The sequence below is a fragment of the Phaethon aethereus genome (genome assembly GCF_964289735.1).
Source record: "Phaethon aethereus genome assembly, chromosome: 2".
Taxonomy (NCBI): domain Eukaryota; kingdom Metazoa; phylum Chordata; class Aves; order Phaethontiformes; family Phaethontidae; genus Phaethon; species Phaethon aethereus.
The window spans coordinates 165411471-165435637 of NC_138582.1; the positions used below are offsets into that span (position 1 = coordinate 165411471).

General features: G+C 44.4%; 1 protein-coding gene across 1 annotated transcript in view; it reads right to left on the reverse strand.

The window, feature by feature from the left end:
* Positions 1–24167, reverse strand: part of SCN5A (sodium voltage-gated channel alpha subunit 5) — a gene marked incomplete at its 5' end in the record, with an annotated part of 185797 nt that overhangs the window by 117126 nt on the left and 44504 nt on the right. Inside the window, 3 exons of the mRNA XM_082015636.1 lie at positions 2325–2507; positions 6436–6633; positions 15116–15257. Of these exons, the coding sequence (XP_081871762.1) occupies positions 2325–2507; positions 6436–6633; positions 15116–15257 (523 nt within the window). The remainder of the gene's footprint in view (positions 1–2324; positions 2508–6435; positions 6634–15115; positions 15258–24167) is intronic.

Genomic DNA, 24167 nt, shown 5'->3' on the forward strand with positions numbered 1-24167 from the left:
TCAGGAGCGAGGAAGTTCTGGGGAGAGCAGTAAGTTCCATTTTAAATCAAGTGTTTCAGAGAAAAACTTAATTACATGTATTCAACCTTCGCAAAGTTAAGAGGTTGAATAGTCTTTCCTAGCCATTAGGTATGTGTCTAATACTTGACAGTTAAAGATGTACTGAAATAGGAAGGGTCAAGGTGGCATTCGCCCTGCAGCATGATACTCCCTTGGCTTCTACTCCCTCCCCATCCGGTAAGTGCCAAGGGACCTGGGAAGGCAGCACAAGGAGTGGAAGACAGGAGCAGGGAAGGGGATCCAGCTCCAATTTACCGCATTATCACATATCTTCGTAACAGCTAGGGAAGGAACGTTGCAGTGGGAGAAGAAGAGATAAAGAAATAGGGCGGGAAATGAACTGCAGGGAAAATGAGAAGAAGAGGGAAGAAGAAGCAGCAGAATACGACGGAAGAAGGTGGTAAAGAAAAAAAAAAAAACAAGAGCAAGAAGAAGGATATGGTTTATTAGTTTGTAGAATGATTATCCCAATGCACATAGCTGCTTTAAGGGGTAGGTAACCCCAGTACACAGCAGTCTCCCTCACACCCAAATGTCAGCCTTGGTGATCCACTCTGATACCAGCTAGTGAGAGTGCAACTGTGACAGAGCATCAGCAAGACGTAGCCAAGCACTAAACACACCTAAACCCTGGCAGAGTAAAAAGGATGTTCAGAAAATGCATAAGGAATTCAAGTCTATCCCCTTCCCTTGTGTCTGAAGAGGAAATTATTGGAACAAGAGCATTTAGGCAGAACATACTTTTGATTTTATGGTCTGTACAGAATTTTCAGCTTCTTCAGAACTTTCTCATGAGCCAAGTACGTATGAAGAGAGGTCAGATCTCCACAGCATTCACAAACCAGACAAACCAGGTGAAGCCTGATTTCATTTCGGACTGTAGCTCACACCACTGAGTTACTTAATGACGCTATTTTGTGACACTGTACAAGGAAGAGTACAAAACCCAGGCCCCTCATAACGACAGACAACCCCTTTGGATTGCTACCAAATTCTAACTGGTCAAAAATCCACGCCTGGGTTTCCATGGCACAGTCATTGAGACTGATTTCTGGTGGCAACACACTTCCAGCTGCTCAGATCGCATCTGAATGATGGCTCAGCCTTACTCTCTCCAACCATGCCAGACACAGCCTTGCAGAGAAGATTCACTATAAGCTTTGAAATGTGTCTCCCATGTTTCTCATGCATGTGACATCCAGGGGTGAACAGTGAAAACAAGAAAAATTAATCTAAGAAACAAACTGGCAACGCACAGCTCCAATCCACAGTCATTCTGGTACGTGGCGTCTGGAAACCCATCCAGAATGAAGCTAAAAAGGAATTCTAGCTTTAACAAAGGTGTGATTTGTAACGCGGCCCACTCAACCAATGAGACAACCACAAAAAGCTATTAGATTAGAAAATGCATGTCATTTACAGAAATCCAGCTCTGTGTAAATTTTGTGAGCTGGGGAGTTATTAATTGGTCACATTTACTTATATCACTTACATATTTTCTATGAGCTTTTTATGGCTGCCAAATATCCCTAAACTCACTGACAACAAAATACAAAAAGACAGCCCATTACATGGCTATTCAAAAATCCAAAATAAACTGATTTAAACTTTGTCCTCAGTTGAGCAAAGACAAATTATCTGAAGCTATTTATGATCACTTGACACATACAGCATGTGCAGATTCATATTCATGCATGTCAGTAACATTTATATAAAAACCTATTTAACAACAGTCTCACTCTATTTTTTTTCCCCGCAATAGAAAGTAGAAACAAGTGCCACAAAGTTTTGACTTGAAGGCAACTAGGAAAGGAATATAAAAATGTTAATAACGTCTTTGTATAGCATTTAAAAAGCCCTCGGAGGCAAGTTTCCTTCTTTTCTCCTCCTCTCTTTTCTTTTTAAGCTTTGCAGGTTTCTTCTAAGAATTTTTTATCTCTAGTAGAGATAGGATAGATATAATCAGATGAATGAAATTAAAGTCAGAAAATAAACCAGACTGTGGGTAATCTTGAAGCAAAAAAAAGAAGGTAAAAAAAATTGAAACAAAATAGGTTTGCAAGAATGTTTAATTAATTTTGAAAATAAAGTGGTAATACGTTTCCTCCCGCTGTTCTAACACAGGCTGTCTGCAGGTCAGTTATGCTATTAAATATCTGATTCTTCTTTATAGCTGAAAGTTTCAGCTTTAATTGCCTATTCAGAGCCTGGCCTATCCAGCAAAGTGCAGCGTGAAATAAGTGATGTTTCAGACCATGGCTTACCATTCTCCTCTGACCATCATCGTGGTCACACTTGGGATTCCTTTGGTCCTCTCCATACTCTTCTGCCCCCAAAGATTTCTTTTTCTTTCGCCTATTTCTTCTTTCCTTGGCATTTTTGGATGCTAAAGGTGACATTTCCAATGAACTAAGTGACATTGAGTCAATCCCTTTAGCAGCTAGTGCCTAAAACAGAAGATGGTAGAAGGTGTAAAATTTATTATTTGAGTTAAGGATCTCAGTGAGAACCAATAATTACTCTGCTCAGCAATTATTTTCCATCTTAAGTTTTAAGGTTGTATAGGAGATAAATTAAAAATTTCAGGTGGTCGTTAATCATAAAACTCTCTCACATGGTTGGAACTGGTCTAACCTCTACATTTAGCCGTAGGAAAATACACAACATGCAAGACAGGTTCCTAGTACAAATGCACACGTGCAGGTCTGCCACCCAGATCCTACGACGGAGCATTAGGAACGGCTGCACAAAATAATGTGATTTGTGCTATTGCTCGCACTCGAGATCCCTTGGGATTTCCTGGGAGGAGCAGCCTGTGCGCACACACCAGCGGGGTACGCTGCGCACACATCTCTGGAGTAACGCTTCTGGTGCCAGCCAAAGAAAAAGATCTCAAGCTGGGGAACCTCAGATTAAGCCCCCCCGGACTTCAGCCCCTTGAGCCCGGAGGGCTGCGCCGGCGGGCAGCCGGGGCTTTTCGCCCCGGTCACGGAGGGATGCTCGGAAGAGCAGGCAGCATCAGCCGGCCCGTTCCTGTCAACACCCATCCCAGGCAGCAGCGCCGGCAGCTGTGGCGAGAGGTGCAAAGAGAAAACCGTGGGCTTCACAGGAGATAAGGTGGACTTTGCTTCGCCGCACGCTTCCGTGCCGCGCTGGCTGTCTGGAGGGATCGCTGCAGGAGCTGGCTGATAACGGAGCAGCTGCTAGAGACCCAGCAGGAGCGGAACGCCAAAGCCTGAGCGCACAAAGCCGCAGCCGTGGAAGCAAATGAGCAGCCAGGAGGAAGAATCCATACGTGCGGGGAGGAAGCCGCAGCCCACGCCAGCGCGCTGGGTGCCCGTCCTTGGCGCGGGTGGGAGGAGTGCGTGGGCTCTGAGCACAAACAGGAGGTCAGGTGCCGGCATCTCAGGGGAAGCCACAACAGTGGCCCGGAGACAAGCCCATTTGCAGACCCTCCAGACGAAATACATAAAGCGAGTGAATTACCAAAAAAAAAAAAAAAAAGGCTCTCCAGGTTCCCAAGAACAGGAGAAAAGGATGAATCCTCAGTGCTATTGTCTGTAAGCCACTAGAATCAAACAGGCAATCAGCTCTCTGCAGCAAAATACTCCCTTCCTCCCACAGGCATCAGTCCAAGGAAAGTGAAGGCACTTAACAGTCGTGTAAAGAATCAATCATGTATTTCAAGGAGTAGCGGTAGCTCTATCAAGCTGAGAGCACAACAAAACTTAATTCCTGTGGGAAATATCTTTCATGAGCGAGCTGCTTAGAGCAGAGAGGAAGAGGGCTCAGACACCGGTCTAGGCTGTTCTTTTTTTTTTTCTTTTTTTTTTTTTTTTTGAGTCAATTGATTTAATTGCTATGCTGAAGTGCTTTCTCTTCATAAGGATTCAGCAAGTCTTCTGGTGTTAAGTTCAGGTTTAGGAATGTGTTAGACCAATTGTGTAAATTGACTGATAGTCCCCAAGCAGGCCTATCAATTATATTTGTGCTCTCTTTATCGTGCACAGTGTAAAAGCTGGTCTAAAGACTTTTGGTTTTCCTTTCTGATTGCCATCACATATTTTATCGGTCTAGAAAATATTGTAGGTTGTGCTACTAAGCGTGCTGTACTATTACTGCAAAATAAGCTAATTTTCAGTTTCTTAGCATTTTCTTAGCTATTTTTTGGGTTGAAATGTTTCTGCCCTACATACTTTTTCCAGTTGTTGGAAAAGGATTTGGACCAAATTGTTTCTCAGGGCATGGATGGTGTCCTATGTCCTGTCTATCTACCCTTTCTGGTTGGGTTCCTGTGGCTGGACTGTGTCCTGCCCTCCAGGCATTGCAAACCAAACCCACTGTGATAACTCCCAGGGCAGGGAAAGAGTTTGGGACTGGGCATGCCTGCCAAGGATGGGTGGTGGAGAAGGATGGAAGAAAATCTTAGCTCACACAAGCCCTGACATGGGGATTACACAAGAGTTATCTCTAGATTGTCCTATCTCAAGTCCTATCTCTAGGACTCTTGTCTCAAGGCAAGGACTTAGTGGTATGGTGAGAAAGTCAAAACCAAGAACTTGATAAAGGCTTGGAGAGCAAGATTAAAACCGAGTAGCTCTGATTGGGGTGAGACACCTGAGAAGGACACCTGAAAGCTACGTGTTGTAGCAGACCACTCAATTCACTTCCCTGAGCATCTTCTTCCAGATGTCTAATTTGAGGTGTTGGGGGCTGATTTGCAGAATTACTGAGCTACACTAATGAACACGATAGACCCCAATAGTTCTACTCCTAAGCTTCCTTTCCATAAAATTGGGATAATTCTCCAGGAGTATTGCATATACAAATGAGTATTTTTGAAGCACACAGAGTCTGAGCAGTGACAAAAGGCACTGGAAAACCTCTGAGGATGTTAGTCATTTTGTCTTTGAAGCAGGCTTTGAATGCCTGAGTCGGGAAGTCTGCTTGAGCTGGCCTAAGGCTACAGAACAAATGATGAGAAAGCGAAGAGCTGCTCTTGAGTCATGCACTGTCTACCCTTTGTAGTGAGAAGGACACAGGAAAATTGAGATATGGCTGGCTGAAGAAAAGACTATGTCATAAAGCTTATAGATAAATGGGAACAATTTATGTTTTCACGAGCAACCTTCATTTTGACACATTCTGACTTTCATGACTTAATGTTCCTTTTTTGTGTACAGGCTTAACAGAAATCAAAGCCTTCAAAAGGAAATTCTTAAATATCTTTAATTATAGCTGAGGCTGCCAGAGTTGGCTGTTATTAGGAAGAGCTCAGCTGGAGTCAAAACACATGAAAATTTGTGTAAAATAGGTACATGTTGGAGCTCAGTTTGCTCCCTTAGGTTATGGCAGAAAGTTACTCTGTTCAAAGTGCCTGCATATGGACTAAATTTCATTTACCTATTACTTAAACCATCAAAGAAGATCTTTAAAAGGACTTAAATGATGTATAAGCTTCTACTAGCACTTTGTCAAGGGCCAACTGCATTTTCTATTTTCTTTCCAAGGATTTAAATGGGTTTTGGATTAGGCCCCAAGGTTATATGTACCCAAAAGAAAATTATGTATATTAGTTTATATTGTGTATCAAGGACTTATTTCTCTGAACTACAGTGCTACGTGTTATTTCAGACTAAATTTCTTATTGTCTTCTTGTTCACAACACCTAAAAATGTTCTCTTCAGCTGTTTAATAAAAGCTTTCTACCCCACACAAACCACAGGCAAATTAACCAGTGCTATTAAGGCTATATGGTTACATCCACGATTTGGCCTCCCTGTTTTGTTTAAGTTTATGACATAACATTAAATCCATATCCTTCACATAATTTTCAGAGCTTAACCTCAAGATCTGCCTGTTGACTTTTTCAGGAATTAAATCGTATGTGCTTCAAACAGGTTATCCTACATCTTTATCTTCATTATCGGATAGTTGGATATACATGTCAGTTTGAATGAGACAGTGAGGAAATGATCATGAATTAAAGTGATGGTGGAAGAAGAAGGTTCAGATTGGGCTATGGCTGAACTGCCAAAAGAGCAATTCTGTGCTCAAATGTAGATGCAGTGATACCATCATTAAAATGTCTTATATGAGAACCAATATAAATTTCTCTCTGACATGTGTGGTACAGTTAAACCAGTACAACTCTGGATATGTAAACCCTAAATGGTCCCAATCCTAGCAGGATGAGCCATCCTTTTTCTTTTAGAAAGGATTGTAATAGCTCTGTCCAGGACAATAAACATTAATTTGCTTTCAAGCAAACTCTTACTTCAGTTATCACATAAATATAAAATAAAAAGAATGTGAATCTCAAGGTACGATCCATTCAAGTCACCCAAGGCTAATCACGTCACATAGTTTACTGACCTCCTGCTCTTTCTTTAACATCTCCATGGCTTCCCGAAACTTTCTTTCCTTCTCCTCTGTTTCAGCAATAGTGGCTTGGTTCTGCTCTTCATATGCCATGGCCACAACAGCCAGAATCAGGTTGACCAGATAAAATGAGCCCAGAAAGATGACTAGCATAAAAAAAAGCATGTAGATCTTCCCAGCAGATCTGAGAGTCTGTAAGCACAAAAATAAAATCACTAACACTTATTTACAATTTTTTTAAAAGAAAGAAATTAATTCTTTTTTTAAACTTAGATTTACAATATAATTGAATTCAGTTTCTGTTACTAGCCCAAACAGAATCCTTCTGATGACAATGATGACAACCACATGCAAGGAAATAACCTTCTCACCAATAAATCTTTATGCCTTATTCAAAAATTATGTGCCTTAGTAGAATTCATTTTTAAAAGAAGAATGCTTTCCTCCTTTACCAAATATCTCTGCTGGTTTTCTGTGAGAATAGATAATCTTATAATCAGCTGCAGTGAAAGCTTTCCCCACATAGCTCAATCTATTTTTGTCCAGTGCATAGAAACCTTCCAAGCAGGATTCACGTTGTATCCCTTCAGATGGCTTCAGTCTAGTCCTTTACAGTCAGTGGGGAGAAAAAGATACTTTTATAGGGTGCAACTCATCTGAACGCTATTTAGACATCTGCCTCAGGATAAGAAGAACCAAATCTTGGGTGCCGTTGACTCTATGGCCTCATTCTCCACCAGATTTATAGGCATAACTGGAGTTTAGGGAAACAGGCTGAGCTTATATTACAGATATGTCCCGTGGTCAATGACTTGGTGCTAGTGACTGTCGTGGTTTAGCCCCAGCCGGCAACTAAGCACCACGCAGCCGCTCGCTCACTCTCCCTCCCACAGCGGGACGGGGGAGAGAATTAGGAAAAACCTCGTGGGTTGAGATAAACACGGTTTAATAGGACAGAAAGAAAGAAGGGAACAATAATGATAATACCAACAAAGGAATGTATAAGAACAAGTGATGCCCAATACAGAAATTGCTCACCACCCCGTGATCGACAGCCCGTCCCCGAGCAGCGATTTCCGCCCCCCCGGCCAACTCCAGTTTATGTACTGGGCATGACGTCGGATGGTAGGGAATATCTCTTTGGCCAGTCTGGGTCAGCTGTCCCGGCTGTGTCCCCTCCCAGCTCCCCGTGCACCCCCAGCCTGCTCGCTGGCAGGCCAGCACAAGAAGCTGGACTGTCCTTGACGGCTCAGCAACAACCCAAAACATCAGCACATTATCAACAGTTCCTCATCCCAAATCCAAAACACAGTCTCACACTAGCTTCTGTGAGGAAAACCAGCTCTATCCTGGCTGAAACCAGGACAGTATCCACCCCTTATTCCATACCATTTACGTCATGCTCAGGTCCTATACTTTTCAATACATTCCAATTATTCATTATTACTCTTCCTGTCCTTTAATATATACACACAGATATCACTCTCTTAGTCCATGGGCCATCACTTAAAATGTCTATGGAGTTCAGTCAGTCCATGACTCTGGGCTTCATCCATCATAGCAGTCTCTCAGGGCAGGGGAGATGGTATGTGGTGTTGGATTGTCATCTGGCACGGTCCATGTCCATGATCTGCAGGTCGAAGATGTCGATCTCGAGGGATTTGTTGGGCGCAAGCTGCTGAAGCCAGTTCTGGTTTCATCACTGCTGCACGTTGCTTGGTTTCAGTGAAGCTCATTCTTCATCAGTCTGGGTGATTCTTACTATAATACCATTGATATGGTAGATAGCAGCCATAGTAGTAATGTCATTCTGAACAATTAACATAATACAATTCAAATCATTGACTGTTTTCACCCAAAATCAAGTCTCCTTGAGGTACACATCGGACTTCCCCATCCTTCCGCATTACCCACCAAGTGCACCCAGGTCCCTGGGCAAAGGCAATCCCACGAATGGGTTTGCCTTTTCCTAATGCAGGAGTAACCCAGACTGTCTTCCCCAGCATGTTTCTCACATGCACCACAGGGACTTTATCCCCTTCTACAGTACGTAGAAGTTTTGATTGGGCAGGGCCGGCTCTATTAGTAGATCCCCTAGTGTTGACTAACCAGGTGGCTTTGGCTAAATGTTTATCCCAATTTTTGAATGTCCCATCACCCATTGCTCTCAGTGTAGTCTTTAACAGTCCGTTGTATCGTTCAATTTTTCCGGAAGCTGGTGCATGATAGGGGATATGATACACCCACTCAATGCCGTGCTCTTTGGCCCAGGTGTCTATGAGGTTGTTTCGGAAATGAGTCCCATTGTCTGACTCAATTCTTTCGGGGGTGCCATGTCGCCATAAGACTTGCTTTTCAAGGCCCAGGATAGTGTTCCGGGCGGTGGCATGGGGCACAGGGTATGTTTCCAGCCATCCGGTGGTTGCTTCCACCATGGTAAGCACATAGCGCTTGCCTTGGCGAGTTTGTGGAAGTGTGATATAGTCAATCTGCCAGGCCTCCCCATATTTATATTTCAACCATCGTCCTTCATACCAGAGAGGCTTTAACCGCTTGGCTTGTTTGATCGCAGCACACGTTTCACATTCATGGATAACCTGTGCAATAGCATCCATGGTCAGGTCCACCCCTCGATCCCGAGCCCATCTATATGTTGCATCTCTTCCCTGATGGCCTGAGGTGTCATGGGCCCACCGAGCTATAAATAATTCACCCTTATGTTGCCAGTCCAGATCCACCTGAGCCACTTCAATCTTAGCAGCCTGATCCACCTGATGGTTGTTTTGATGTTCTTCGGTGGCCCGACTCTTGGGTACGTGAGCATCTACGTGACGTACTTTTATGACGAGATTCTCTAGTCGGGCAGCAATATCTTGCCACAATTCAGCAGCCCAGATGGGCTTGCCTCTGCGTTGCCAGTTGCTCTGCTTCCATTGCTGCAGCCACCCCCATAGAGCATTTGCTACCATCCATGAGTCAGTATAAAGATAGAGTACTGGCCATTTTTCTCGTTCAGCAATATCTAAAGCCAGCTGGATGGCTTTCACCTCTGCAAACTGACTTGATTCACCTTGTCCTTCGGCCACTTCTGCAACTCGTCGTATAGGGCTCCATACAGCAGCTTTCCACCTTCGATGTTTGCCTACAATACGACAGGACCCATCAGTAAACAGGGCATATTGCCTTTCATTCTCTGGCAGTTCATTATATGGTGGAGCCTCTTCAGCACGCGCCACCTCCTCTTCCGGTGATATTCCAAAATCTTTGCCTTCTGGCCAGTCCATGATCACTTCCAAGATTCCCGGGCGATTAAGATTTCCTATTCGAGCCCGCTGTGTAATAAGTGCGACCCACTTACTCCACGTAGCATCAGTCGCATGATGCGTAGAGGGGACCCTCCCTTTGAACATCCAGCCCAGCACCGGCAGTCGGGGTGCCAGGAGGAGCTGTGCTTCAGTACCAACCACTTCTGAGGCAGCTCGAACTCCTTCATATGCCGCCAATATCTCCTTTTCAGTTGGAGTATAGCGGGACTCAGATCCCCTATATCCTCGACTCCAAAACCCTAGAGGTCGACCTCGAGTCTCTCCTGGTGCCTTCTGCCAGAGACTCCAGGTAGGGCCATTCTCCCCGGCTGCCGTGTAGAGCACATTTTTAACATCTTGTCCTGCCCGTACTGGCCCGAGGGCTACGGCATGAACTATCTCCTGTTTGATTTGTTCGAAGGCTTGTCGTTGCTCAGGGCCCCATTTAAAATCGTTCTTCTTCCGGGTCACTTGATAAAGAGGGCTTACAATCAGACTGTAATTTGGAATATGCATTCTCCAGAAACCCACAACACCCAGAAATGCTTGTGTTTCTTTTTTGCTAGTTGGTGGAGACATAGCTGTTATTTTGTTGATCACATCCGTTGGGATCTGTCGACGTCCATCTTGCCATTTTATTCCTAAAAACTGGATCTCTTGTGCAGGTCCCTTGACTTTACTTTGCTTTATAGCAAAACCAGCTTTCAGAAGGACTTGAATTATTTTCTTCCCTTTCTCGAAAACTTCTTCTGCTGTGTTGCCCCATACGATGATGTCATCAATGTATTGCAGATGCTCTGGAGCTTCACCCTGTTCCAGTGCAGTTTGTATCAGCCCATGGCAAATGGTAGGGCTGTGTTTCCACCCCTGGGGAAGTCGATTCCAGGTGTATTGGACACCTCTCCAAGTGAAAGCAAACTGTGGCCTGCACTCTGCTGCCAAAGGGATCGAGAAAAACGCGTTAGCAATATCAATGGTGGCGTACCACTTGGCTGCCTTTGACTCCAGTTCATATTGAAGTTCTAGCATGTCCGGCACAGCAGCGCTCAGTGGTGGCGTGACTTCATTCAGGCCACGATAGTCTACTGTCAGTCTCCACTCTCCATTAGACTTTCGCACTGGCCATATGGGGCTGTTGAAGGGTGAGTGAGTCTTGCTGATCACTCCTTGGCTCTCCAGCCGACGAATCAGCTCATGGATGGGGATCAGGGAGTCTCTGTTGGTGCGATATTGCCGCCGGTGCACTGTTGTGGTAGCGATCGGCACCTGTTGTTCTTTGACCCTGAGCAACCCCACCACAGAAGGGTCCTCTGAGAGACCAGGCAAGGTGGACAGCTGTTTAATTTCTTCCGTCTTCAAGGCAGCTATACCAAAAGCCCACCGGTACCCTTTTGGGTCCTTGAAATACCCTCTGCTGAGGTAGTCTATGCCCAGGATGCACGGAGCCTCCGGGCCAGTCACAATGGGGTGCTTCTGCCACTCATTCCCAGTTAGGCTCACTTCAGCCTCCAGTACAGTCAGCTGTTGGGATCCCCCTGTCACTCCAGAAATACAGATGGGTTCTGCCCCTATATGGCTTGATGGCATCAGGGTACATTGTGCACCGGTGTCCACTAAAGCCTTATATTCCTGTGGGTCTGACGTGCCAGGCCATCTAATCCACACAGTCCAATAAACTCGGTTGTCCCTCTCCTCCGCCTGGCTGGAGGCAGGGCCCCTCTAATCCTGCTCATAGTACTCGTTACCCACTTCTTGTAAATAGGAATCAGAAGTCCCTTCAAGAGGATCAGAGGTGAGATCAGCTCTTCTATTCTTTCTGGGAAGCTGCCCACTGGAAAGTGGAGCGACGATTTTCCTCGAGGAACCTGAACCCCCTTTTGTAATTGTTTTTCCTTGCAGCTCGCGTACTCGTGCCTCTAGGGTCGAGGTAGGTTTTCCATCCCACCTCCTCATGTCCTCTCCGTAGTCACGCAATTGAAACCACAGGGTGGCTCGGGGTGTGTATCCTCTATATCTTCTCTCTTGAACAGAAGAGCGCTTACTCCTAATGGCTGAGACACTGGTCCGTATGGGTGGAGGGTAGGGCATATCCTCTTTGAATTGCCGGAACTCTCGGGACAGTTTCTCTATAGCAGAGACGCAGGCCCGTAGGGAGGAAGAGAGACTTTCTTCGTATTGCCGGAGTTGGCCAGCCAATTCATCCACCGTTGGTCTCTCTCCGTCCTTCCAGGCCATTACTGCTAATGAGTTGGCATATGATGATGGTGCACTCCGTACAAACTTCCGCCACATAGGTTGCGTGCAATTGACTTCATCTGGATCTTTGGATGATTGTCCATTGTCCAAGTCACCATAAATCACTTCCAGCACCGCTAGCTCCCTCAGGTACTGGATACCTTTCTCCATGGTGGTCCACTTGCCTGGGTGACATAGAACATCTTCCTTGAAGGGATACCTTTCCTTCACACCCGACAGGAGTCGTCTCCAGAGGCTGAGGACTTGTGCACCTTTTCCAATTGCTTTGTCAATGCCCCCTTCCCTAGAAAGGGATCCCAGCTGCTTGGCTTCCCTACCCTCTAATTCCAGGCTACTGGCCCCATTATCCCAGCATCGGAGCAGCCAGGTGACAATGTGCTCACCTGGACGACGGCTGAAATCCTTTCGCATATCTCGCAATTCACTCAGGGATAGAGATCGGGTAGTTACCGTCTCTTTTATAAGTTCTTCCTCTTCCTCCTCTTCAAGTGATGACTCGCTCTCTTCCCTCTTCCGTGCTTGTGATGGCCCTGCTTCAGAGCACTCTGCCTCCTCACTCTCTTCCTCTGCCTCCTTCTTAGCAGGATCTTCCTCCTCCCTTACTAAACGAGCTGACTTCCGCTTCCAAGATTTCTTCTTTTGTACAGGGGCAACTGATACCGGGATGGGCTGGTCCTCTGGTTCAGCTGCAACAGTCTGAGTAGCTACAGTGCCCGCCGTGGGGGTTGGAGTAGTGACAGTGCCTGCCACAGGGGTTGGAGTAGTCACAGTGCCTGCCACATTGCCATCAGACCCAGAGAGCCCCTCTCCCCTTTGCATAGTGTTAAATAGGGTTCGGTAGGCATGGGCCAGGCCCCAGCACATGGCAATGATTTGTGTCTCCTTGGAGCTGCCAGGCTGACAGCATACTTCTTCCAGATATTCTGCTAGTTTATCAGGATTCTGCACTTGTTCGGGAGTGAAGCTCCAAAACACCGGAGGTGCCCACCGCCCCAGGCATTTGCCCATGCTGTTCCACACACCCTGCCATTCATAACTATCCAGCCTTGGGGCAGATCTCCGGGTGATATTCTTAAATTGCTTGCCAACCTTAGACAAAACTGAAACCATGTTCCCCAGAAGTAGCAATAGAGGTATTTTAACCAGCCAAGGGTGTTCAAAATACTGAAAAATTATTGTGATGAAGGAGGAAATGTTATGATAGAGGGTATCAAAGGTACCATTCTGCATTTCCTCCATAAAAAACCTTTCAGAGGCAGAAGTATAATTGCTAATCGTCTCCACAAGACTGTAGCCAAAATACAGTAACGGCTTTAGTACAGAGCTCAGATGATACCACATTAAGCTCAAGGTCAGTGCTCTAAAAACAAAATTCACAGGCGAGACATTACTAATCATTGCAGAGTACAGCAGCCCACAGAAACCAACACCGATCCTTAACATGTACAGCAAAGACGAGAGCATGATGCAAATCAAACTGATATTGTGACCTGCAACCGTTATTATCTCAAGCCTCGAGCCCCACGTTGGGCGCCAAAAAGGACTGTCGTGGTTTAGCCCCAGCCGGCAGCTAAGCACCACGCAGCCGCTCGCTCACTCTCCCTCCCACAGCGGGACGGGGGAGAGAATTAGGAAAAACCTCGTGGGTTGAGATAAACACGGTTTAATAGGACAGAAAGAAAGAAGGGAACAATAATGATAATACCAACAAAGGAATGTATAAGAACAAGTGATGCCCAATACAGAAATTGCTCACCACCCCGTGATCGACAGCCCGTCCCCGAGCAGCGATTTCCGCCCCCCCGGCCAACTCCAGTTTATGTACTGGGCATGACGTCGGATGGTAGGGAATATCTCTTTGGCCAGTCTGGGTCAGCTGTCCCGGCTGTGTCCCCTCCCAGCTCCCCGTGCACCCCCAGCCTGCTCGCTGGCAGGCCAGCACAAGAAGCTGGACTGTCCTTGACGGCTCAGCAACAACCCAAAACATCAGCACATTATCAACAGTTCCTCATCCCAAATCCAAAACACAGTCTCACACTAGCTTCTGTGAGGAAAACCAGCTCTATCCTGGCTGAAACCAGGACAGTGACAGAAACCACTATGTGATATTATAATGTCAAATAATAAAAGGGACTGATGTTCAGCCTTATTTGCCATGACAGTTTCAGCCTTCTAGACTTGTACATACATACAGCTCTGTGCCAAGTAAGCAAATACAGTTGTTTAAAGAATCTTCCATTTCATTGTTTTACGTTTTCCTGAGATGTAAATTGTTGGCAAATGTAAATGAAAATGTACATGAAATTAAATTGCATAACTGGCTGCATGTGAAGCTGAAATCCCCAGTTCCTTTAAAGATGTCTACCTCAGTACCTTCAGAGTAGTATCTGTCACCACTAACTCCCTTTTCCTTTATGAGTAGGCTTTGGTTTTGGCAATTTTGAGATGCAGAAGTAAATCCTCAGTGGCTTCATGGACAGAGTATGTAATTCAGTACCAAACTATCACATGCGGTTCTTTGGAGTTCACATACATTTCAGGAGATCCATGCTAAAATGAGCATTTACTAGCAGACCACCTTGCACACATGACTCTAAGTTGCCTGTAGGTTGTCCATGATGAAAAGTTTGCAACGGGGATAACCAAAAGGTGCCAGGTAGTCTTGCCATCTGCTGAATTTGTGTTCATTATCATGCCTTGCAAACGCAGATATGCCAAATACAGAGGTGCTTCTCTAGTCCTTTTTTTGAGTTGGACTCAAAAAATTAGTTTATGTTACACCAGCCAACAAAAAAATTATTAAGCAGTGACACGGTGAACTTCATTAAGTGGTGAATTTCATTTAGATTCAGGTAAATTACCCATTCAAAGTGCCTTTCTCTCAGTACCATTTTTCTCCCCTTTACCCAAACACCCAGCCTAATGTCTTCTGGTATCATCACTCCTAAGAAAATAAATTAATTATAACAATTGACAGTCCTTCCCCAGAACACACGCAGCACAGTTTACCTAATAACCAGCAATTCTTTCCTGTCTGTAATTATTGGATATTTAACTGTAATGAGATGATGTGTTTATTTTATATTTTTAATAGTAATAAAACAATCTCATACCTGTTGATAAAGACGTTCCCAATAATCTTGAGTCATAAGACGGAACAAAGAGAGAAAGGCCCAGCCAAAAGTATCAAAGCTTGTGTAACCGTGGTCAGGATTTTCCCCAGCCTTCAGACATATATACCCCTCAGGGCACGTGCTGCAAAACATGAGAGACAATACATGAAATGCATCATAGACGGCCTCATCATGGAGAAACTGATTTCCAAGGGAACAAATTGAACAGTCTTGGTTAAGAGCATAGATCCTCAGCGATAAATTCCTTCACTGGGTGAAAACACAGGAAACTGGTGGATGTTAACTTCACAGTACCAAAGATCTTTGCAATCTTATTTTTCCTTTGAAAGGATGAACTGGAAAATGGTAACCATAGCTCAAGCTGCAACAGCAAATGAGCGCCTAGCATTTCAGATGTTTGGAACAGACAGGAATTAGGTGCCTAAGCAGGTCTTTAGCGCTTAAATACGATTTCTGTTGGCACTTATTCCTAAATAAGAGTCATAAACTTGGTGTCTCCTGTTACAGTTGTGGGTAATACTGTGATGGTGAACCTGCTTTTCCGGTTACATAGTCTGACACTGGTGGGATGACATCAGTGTGTGCCACCTGAGCACCTTCTGGACTGCTTATTATGCCTGACCTTGCACTCACCCCCTGCAAGGACTAAAACTTTAATCTAAGAAACCCAGCCCTTTGTTCCACTCACAGCTGTAGTCTGGGGTCATGACATTTTTTCTCTTTCTGCCAGGAAAATATTTTCCTTGTGTGCCTTGCACATTCACGTATTAAATGACATGCAGATAGCATGAATTTCACTGGCTCTCATTAAACTTTGAGATTCTTTACAAGTAATTTTCTCTCCTCATATGCCAGAGGAGGAAAGGGATGCTCTCTGCTCTACAGCCAGCAGCGGTACTATGTAGGTACTGAATTGCGTCATCAAGAGAGACACAAGGTAGAAGAGATCGCGGGTCAAGGAGCCACCCTCTCTCACAGAACGGTGCAATACGATTAGTCAGAAGAAGACCCCACACCTCTTGCATATCACAAGCCACTTTCCAAACATAAGGTATGTCCCCATCAGAAACTGAAGGCATAGAGCAATATGCAAAGGCTTACTGCTGTGTGAAGCACAGGAAGATAATACGAGATCAAGGACATTGACAGTGTCCTGGAGCCCTACAGTATTTGGGAATTTGTTAGGTGGGAACCATCTAACTATCTGGAGAAGAAGATGTCAGCAGAATTTGCAGTAATACCAGCTCCCTCTGTCCTTATGCTTCAGATAGAGATGAAGCCAGTATAATTCTGTGCCAATATAAATCATCAGGTAGGATGATTATTGTAATATTCAGCCATTTTAGACACGTCACCAGTCATGTAGAGTGTATCCAATGTGTACAGCTCTTGACTCTTTTTTCTCTGAGAAAAAACCCATAGAGTGTTTCAATCACTGCTATTTTTTACCAAAGCAGAATACTGCCACAAATTGAAATGTAAAGCAGTAATAGAAATAAAAATAATATTTAAAATGCCACTCAAAAAAGAAATTGACTCCTGAGAAAGCAGAGTATGTCTCAGTATGAAAATCAAGGATGTTTGTTGTTTTTTTAAAAATATCAATTTTATACTGTATCAAATCCCTACAGCACAGGACAGCAGCTCTGTATTGCATGTCGAGATGAGAATACATTGCTATAGGTTTTGAAGTTATACAAATCTATGGTGTCAGTCACCAACATTAGACATTTAACAACACTTTAAGAAGCTTAATTTAATGTCATTAGTCAAGCACAATTTTTTAAGTAAGTCTGCTTTGAATGCTGAAAAAAGGAGTGCTGGAGCACTGCAAAATATGTGCATATCCTTGTTTGCACTAGTCTTCAGAAAAAGCAATAAGACGTGAAAAAGAACAGTTGATGTTTAATGAATTAAATGTAACACACAAGCGAGAATAAAATAAGTGATTTTGACACCTTAGAGACAAGTTAGTTTATATCAGTGGAGAATTTAGATAATAGCAACTGTATCTCAAAGGAAGAGAAAGAGAGACACTTCTAATTTTTTTTCCCTGCCAGTCTAGAAATGCCTCCTTCTAGATTTTCCTAATTTGACTATCTATTGTTGCCTGGTAAGAGCCACATTTGAATAAAAATTACAGTAACATTACTGAGTTAACAGAGAATAAAATGCAGAAATCTCAGCTTTTTTCCCCTAAAATATGCAGACGCACACTGAATCTCTCTTGTATATCCATGTCCTTTTTGAGGCAGCCTTTTCACTAAATCTCCTCTCTCCCAAAGGCAGCATCTGCTGTCACTCTCTGCCACAGAGACATGAGATTTCTGCCCCTGATCTGCTGCTGCAGACGGCATACAGTGCCAGTGACGTGGTGCTGACACTGTTCAAGAGCTCTGAGAAATGGATCCTCTGGGTTCCTGAGAAGGAACCCCTTTCCGCTCGCTTGCAGTAAGACATCATGTCGAGACAGGACATGAAAATTTTTGTAGGGCTCATTCCTCTTGCCATGGGAAGATGACTGCACTCACACACTGGTCTTGGCTGGAAGCGAAGTGATCGTGTCCAGAGGTGGACAGACGTTCCTTAGTCTTCCGCAAAAGACCAGTCCCAGGTAGCTCCATGGAGCCAGTCTCATCGCTCATATTTTAGCGTCATTGCTAACGGCTAATGCAGCTGTGAGAAAATGGATGGCAATTACTTTAATGGTGAACTTAATCCTAGGCAGGGCAGTTGATTGGAAGTTAGGTTTCCTCTAGACTAAACTGCCTAAAATCTTAGACAAAATGGAGATTTTGCCTTTAATTTCAGTATGACAGAAACTTTCCTCTTAATCTCTTCACCACTTTGAACAAGAGAGTCTGAAAGAAAGGTGATATTAGGAGCATTGCACTTAGATGTATTTTCACAGGAATCTCTCAGCACCATGAGATTAGAGGCTACGAAGTCACTCTTAGGTTCACTGCCAATCTGCCAATGTTGCTTCTTGGGGAAATTGTTTTGATGCAGAACATTACAGCAACTGCTCAAAGGACTTTACCACAACTGCTTGGAAAGTCCTAGGACACGGAGATGCAACTCCTCTAGCTGTGGAACTGATCAATGGTACCTCAGACTAATATTTTCTGTTTATAATACAGTTAGCATTTTGTCACGTTTCACTCTGTCTTTACATGTCTCTAAAAGCTTTTCCACTCAGCGATAGATTGCTGGTGTGAAAAGATCTGTATGACTCCGCAGTGAGCGTACAGGGTTCTCTAATATTATGTTCAGGTGTAAGAGCATTCAAACAAGGTGTCTTCAGCACAAAAAGCATCAACTCCATCTCAAAAATGCTATTAATGCCAGCTCACATCCTTCTTATGCAGACTAGGCACTTGAGACAAAATACCTTACTTTTCATCTCCTTATTCTTACTCACCCTCTTTTGTAGCCGGCAGAAGCGATAACCCATGGGGTGTGGGAACGCCTTAAAAACACTGAGAGGAAAACAAAGTGATGATTCCCCGAAAAAACACTCTACATTTAGGTGTAAGACCCTCATGTGAGAATATTATTCTGCAACTCACACTATATTTTCTGTGGATTTTTTTAAGGAGTCTCAAGATTTTCTGAAGCGCCTTCGATGTATAATATTAAGCCTTCCCCTTTGGATTTTTCAGCAAACTCTTCAGCTTCTTTTACCTCGGGGAAGCATTTCACAGGATTGCACTCTCCTCTGATGCACAGAGATGGGCAACAACAACAAGCTACATAAATATAACATCCTCCACAGGAGCCTCACAGGATGCTGTTCAATTGATCACAATAAAATTAGTGTCATTGATTCAGAAAAGTTAAAAGCATCAGTCTATCTACCTATCCATCAAGCTGTAATCACCATTGCAAGCTGGCATTGGTACAGGAAATTAAAGAACATAAGAAACAGCTTTCTTTTAAATAACACAGATTGGGAATGCCAGAGTCGTAGCTGAGGGGCATAATTACAAAATGCTCTGGCTCAAGAGTTTAATCTAGGCAAGCCAAGTAACCTGCTGATCCAGACTGTAGTGGCCAATAGGGTTGTGCAATAAAAGAAGATTTGTAAAACAACCGTGTGCTAGATCGTAACATTCATCCCTGAAAATACAGGGAGGGTTGTCTGTGTGTTACCAGGAGTTAGCATCAAAGAGCTGCTGATGTCAGCTACGACGTCCGTAAGGCAAAGTCTGCGCTTTCATTTGGTGCGGGTTGCAGAAGCACGCTATGGCTTGCTGCACCAAATTGTTTATAAAAGAAGAGATAATGGGAGATAAAGTGCATACCACAGACACACCAAAAATTAAAAAAAGAAAAACATATTGTGGTAAGGCCCCTTTAGTGTTCCTGCTTAGGTCACAGCTTAAGCCCAAGAATACAGAAACCAAGCTGAAACATTTATAGCGGGTGTCTTTGACACATGGCCAGTTCCAGAGGAATGGAAACACCCTGCGAGATGGTGCCCACAGCCTCCAAGGCTTGTTGATGAGCATGGTAGAGTGTTCCTCAATCTGCCTCCTTGTGCTAAAGTCCTCAGGCCACAAACAAGAGGCTTAGATCTCCTTTTGGTCACAGGCCTGAGTGCTTTTCTCTGCACTTTCCATGTTTTCTCACTTTCTTGTCTTTGAGGGAGAAGAACAGCAGCCAAACGAGGAGTGCATACCGTGCAGAGGTTGGGGAGGGAACAGATAAATATCCTTAGACTAAGAGTTTCTCCTACCTGACAAGATAAAACCACCCATCCTGAAACAGGGCAATACTTTTAAAGACGGATGTTGTAAGGGCGACTGGGAGAAAGGGGCCGAAAGGCAGCAGCACCCCAGCCAAAGCCAGGAGCTGCTGTCAGCAGGTGCTCGGTCTGCCTGAAAGCCACCGGTCGCTCTCCTTCCCCTGCTTTCTCCTTTTGTTATATTAAGGACTAATCATGGTTGGAGGGTCTGACTTACAATTCCCCATTAATTGCCACCTGACTCGCAGGGGCACGCTCCGCGTTGGGTAGGTCTGACTAGGAGCCCCCAGCAGCTCTCACTCCAGGCATCTAGGGGGTCAGAGAGACTTTGAAGGGCATTTTTTAAAGCAAGGGGTGCCAATGGTCTGAAAGGAAGGAAGTACAAGCAAATCCAAGCAAACGCCACAGGAAAAAATAAAAAGCAAACCAAGAAACAAAAATAAGAAGAGCTTAGAGCAACATTGACCAGGAGCTGAAACTGGAGGAGCAAAGGGAAGGAGATGCCTACGAGCAGGCTTGGTCACAGGCTCAGAGCACCCACAGACTGCGCATGCCACAGACTTGTACCCACAAACATGTTTCAGACTCCCCCACTGGCTACTTGTTCAGGCAGATGGAAAACCACCGGTTTCAGCCTGAGACGTCAGATCTCCCCATGCACACATGCAAACAGCGAGAGGAGGAACTCCCTCTGCTGCAAGGTGTTTTTTTTAGACTTCATGCTGCAGCAAGGTAAGCAAACTCTCATTTCTTCTCACTCAGTCCAGTGGTCAGACACCGGATCTTCTGTCTAACCCATCAAACAAAACGTAGGGCAACAATTTATCATCATAAACATAATGACAGGTTCCTGCTTAATGAAGACTGTAGCCCATAGTCAGTCTGCTTTTCTCATGTGGCTGATGAGCTTGTTACAGCTTTGATAAAGAGGTAATAATTACCCATCCTTAAGAATTGAGTGGATTTGGATTTAACCCCTTCTGCTGTTTAACCAGAGACATGATCTTCCAAATACACCACTGATCCCTAGGAGTGGGGACTGGTATTGTTGCCCCTAAGCCTGTATAATACATAAAGTTATGCCCATGGCCCCTGCAGCACCTTTCAGGTGATACACTTGCTTTGTGGTTATTCTCATACTCAAGTGAGAGGCTTTCTCACCACGAGCAAACCATCCTCATTCTTGTGTCACTGTAACCAACACAGCGTGGGTGGAAATGTTTATGCGATTTACATCAGAATCAAGTTAAATTAATTTAAGGTATGCTGTACAGTCTGAAGATTGATAGTAAGTTTGTTAATATTGCTTACTAATCTGGGGTGTAATTAGGCTATTAGCTCTGGGAGTTTAAACAACACGTTTCATTCTTTCCAAAATATACTCACTTTGGTGATGTTTGAAGAGCCACATTTGGGAACCATATCCCCTTCCTCACTGCACCAGCTCTTCCAGCCTTTCCCACTCGTCGGCCAGCTGTATCCCATTGAACTGCGTCTGGCGAGTGTTATGAAGGCACCAGTCCCACTAGGCGCATGCCGGAGCTCCCTGGGAGCCCGCTCCCTGTGATGGACCCATTCACGCAGCAAGTTAAACATACGCTGCCAGACCATAGACCTGTCTGACAAAGTTGGCTAGTCCAGAGATCACCTGCGACTGGTTGTTTCTCCTGACCTTGGCCATTCCTGTCACTCCTCAGGAGTACATATATGCAACTAAGACATCTGAGCACCATCTTCGCCCCAACCCATCCACGGACTTTTACCTCTGAAACGCAAACTCTTCAAGCCAAGGGGCCTCTCCTCACCGTACTCGTCCAGCATCCAACACAACAGAGCCTGAATCTGGGGCCTTCTTATATTAAGACAAGTAATAATAATAATAAAAATAATAATACAGATTTAAGTTCAGGCGACTCCAAACTGCAGCGGTCCCAATTGCCAGCAGCAGAATAAAAGAGCTGACTGGGTGCATTATTGTCTGCTGCAGTTCCCCAATTTCCAGCGCGGTTGGGGTTGTGTTACTGGGTGGTTTGCTCGTAGTCGGGGGACTAAGAGCTGTGGGAGAGCATGCTGCTTGACGTGTTCTTCTGGCAGACATACACATCGTTCCAGGCTCTGCAGCGCTGGGCTGTGCAAAGCAGCATTGGTGGAAGCATCTGATAGCAGCGCTGCTCCGCTGCGCGGTGCATGTTTCTTCTCTACCCTTGAGGAGTGTGATAAGCCTGTGCAAGAGGCTTTAAATCACCGTGCACAGGATGCATAAAGGCAAAGGAATGTTGCTGTAGCTCAGAGAGATCAAAGTGATGAATCTGCTCCCAGTATGGTGGCGTGGAGAACCTGCCATAAAAATGTTGCTTTCGGTACTCACGGTGACTATGAAAACAGGCATCTGATGCAATTGTATGTGTTGGTATTAATTACCTTAGTAAAATGCCACAACACAGAAGGAAACAAAGTTTTTTTCTGATGATACTTCAGAAAGAGTTAGGACTCACTCAAAAACATTGAGGAGCATTATACCACATGATCCTTCCTTCATCCCTTATATGCAATAAGCTCAGTGACAGCAGAATTTCCCAAACCATCTAGAACCTTGCCCCATGCTGTACATTATTTTAATGTACCCTGTTAAGAAAAATCAAGGTCATAGTGAGGATAAAGGTAGCTAAAGTTTCTATAGCAACAGTTACTAGGATGCTGTTGCCAAAGGTGCTTTCCTGTTGCATCCTGAAGTAGCTTTACTGGCTGCTTTTCCTTCCTATTCACTAGTCTTTTGGTAATACCAAGTACATACAATTTAGCAATATCAAGTACAGACACGATGCAAATAATGCTTTCATCGTCAGTATGAGCTTGTAGACTATTCCTGCCCATGAGCTGAATATACAGGACATATCCTGTCAAAAAATTAAGCAGCCTGACCTTGAGATCCAAAAGGGACACAACTGACTTAAAACATGCACACTTTTGTGAAAAGCCAGCTCCCTGTTGTAGTTGCAAGTGAAAAAGTAAAAAGAACAGAAATAAGTTTCTCTTTTTTCCTGCTTGTTTACTTTGTACGTTGATAGCATCTTGTCTGTTCCTCTTTCTCTTGATGGACAAATTTTCTTGCTGTTTCTATTGCTCTTCCAAACCTTCAAGCAGAAGGGGAAGAAAAACCAGCAGTCAAAGCACAGCAGAAAAATGTCCCTGTGAATTACAACAGGATAAAAGTGGAAATGTTTTGGAGCTTAAATGTATTTTTCTTTTTCATGGACAGATAATTCCACGCTGCTGTAGCCCCTGTAAGCCTTTACTCTGTGGGGAAGCATGGGAATCTGCAGTACTGGTCATTTCGTCGAAATGAATGATTAATAGTCACGGAGAAGGAGCGAGCCATAACTGCATGAGCGACGTGAAGCAGGTTGGCACAGCTTGACATGCAACGGTTCCCACAGCCCACTCATTGGGAGATTTGGTCTGATGATCACAGCAGGGTGATACCTGGTAGAGGCACTGCTGATGTGCTTTAGCAGGATGCCTTATTGGATCTGAACATGGGACCAGGACAGCAGTGCCCTTGGAGGCTCCCTCACTTCTCGCCTGCTGTTGGTCATGTCCCATTGCCTGGGGCCAGGCACAGAGTGCCGGGGTTTGTCCTGGCTGTAGGTCCCTGAGCACATCCTAAAGCACTGTGTCTGACTACAGGCCTTCCCTTTGGCACTATCTCCATAAATATTCATCTGTGGATACCTGGTAATTTTGCCCTCAAGAGCAAACTTTCGTACAGTAGGGTAGATGCCTTCAAAAGGCCGGTGATGCCGGATTATAGGCAGTGTATGATGCTACTTGCTATAACCTGCTCTTCTACAACCCTTGCAATGCACAGTCCACTTGATGCTAAGGTAGGATCTCATAAAGGCTAGAGCAGGTTTCAGCTTCTACTCCTAGCTAATATCTGGTACAGTTTGATCATAGTACCGGATACTTACTGGACCTTCCTCAGGGCTAAAACAAGGTGTTCAAATTGGATAAGCCACTATGCTGGGAATGAAGTTGAAATGCAAATTTATAGAATTTGTAATCTCTTTGAAAATCAGACAATCTATCTGAGCTTTCTCCATTTATTTTAACAAAATCAAATACAGGAAGCTGAAAGTGCAAAGAGAATCAACTTGGACTAATTCCAGTGCAGCCACATCCAAAAGAACAACCAAATCTAACCCTGAAACACATCTAGAAACATGAATAATTCTGTAAATACACTACATTTTTTTTTAATAAAAGAGCCTTGCTGCTAGAACT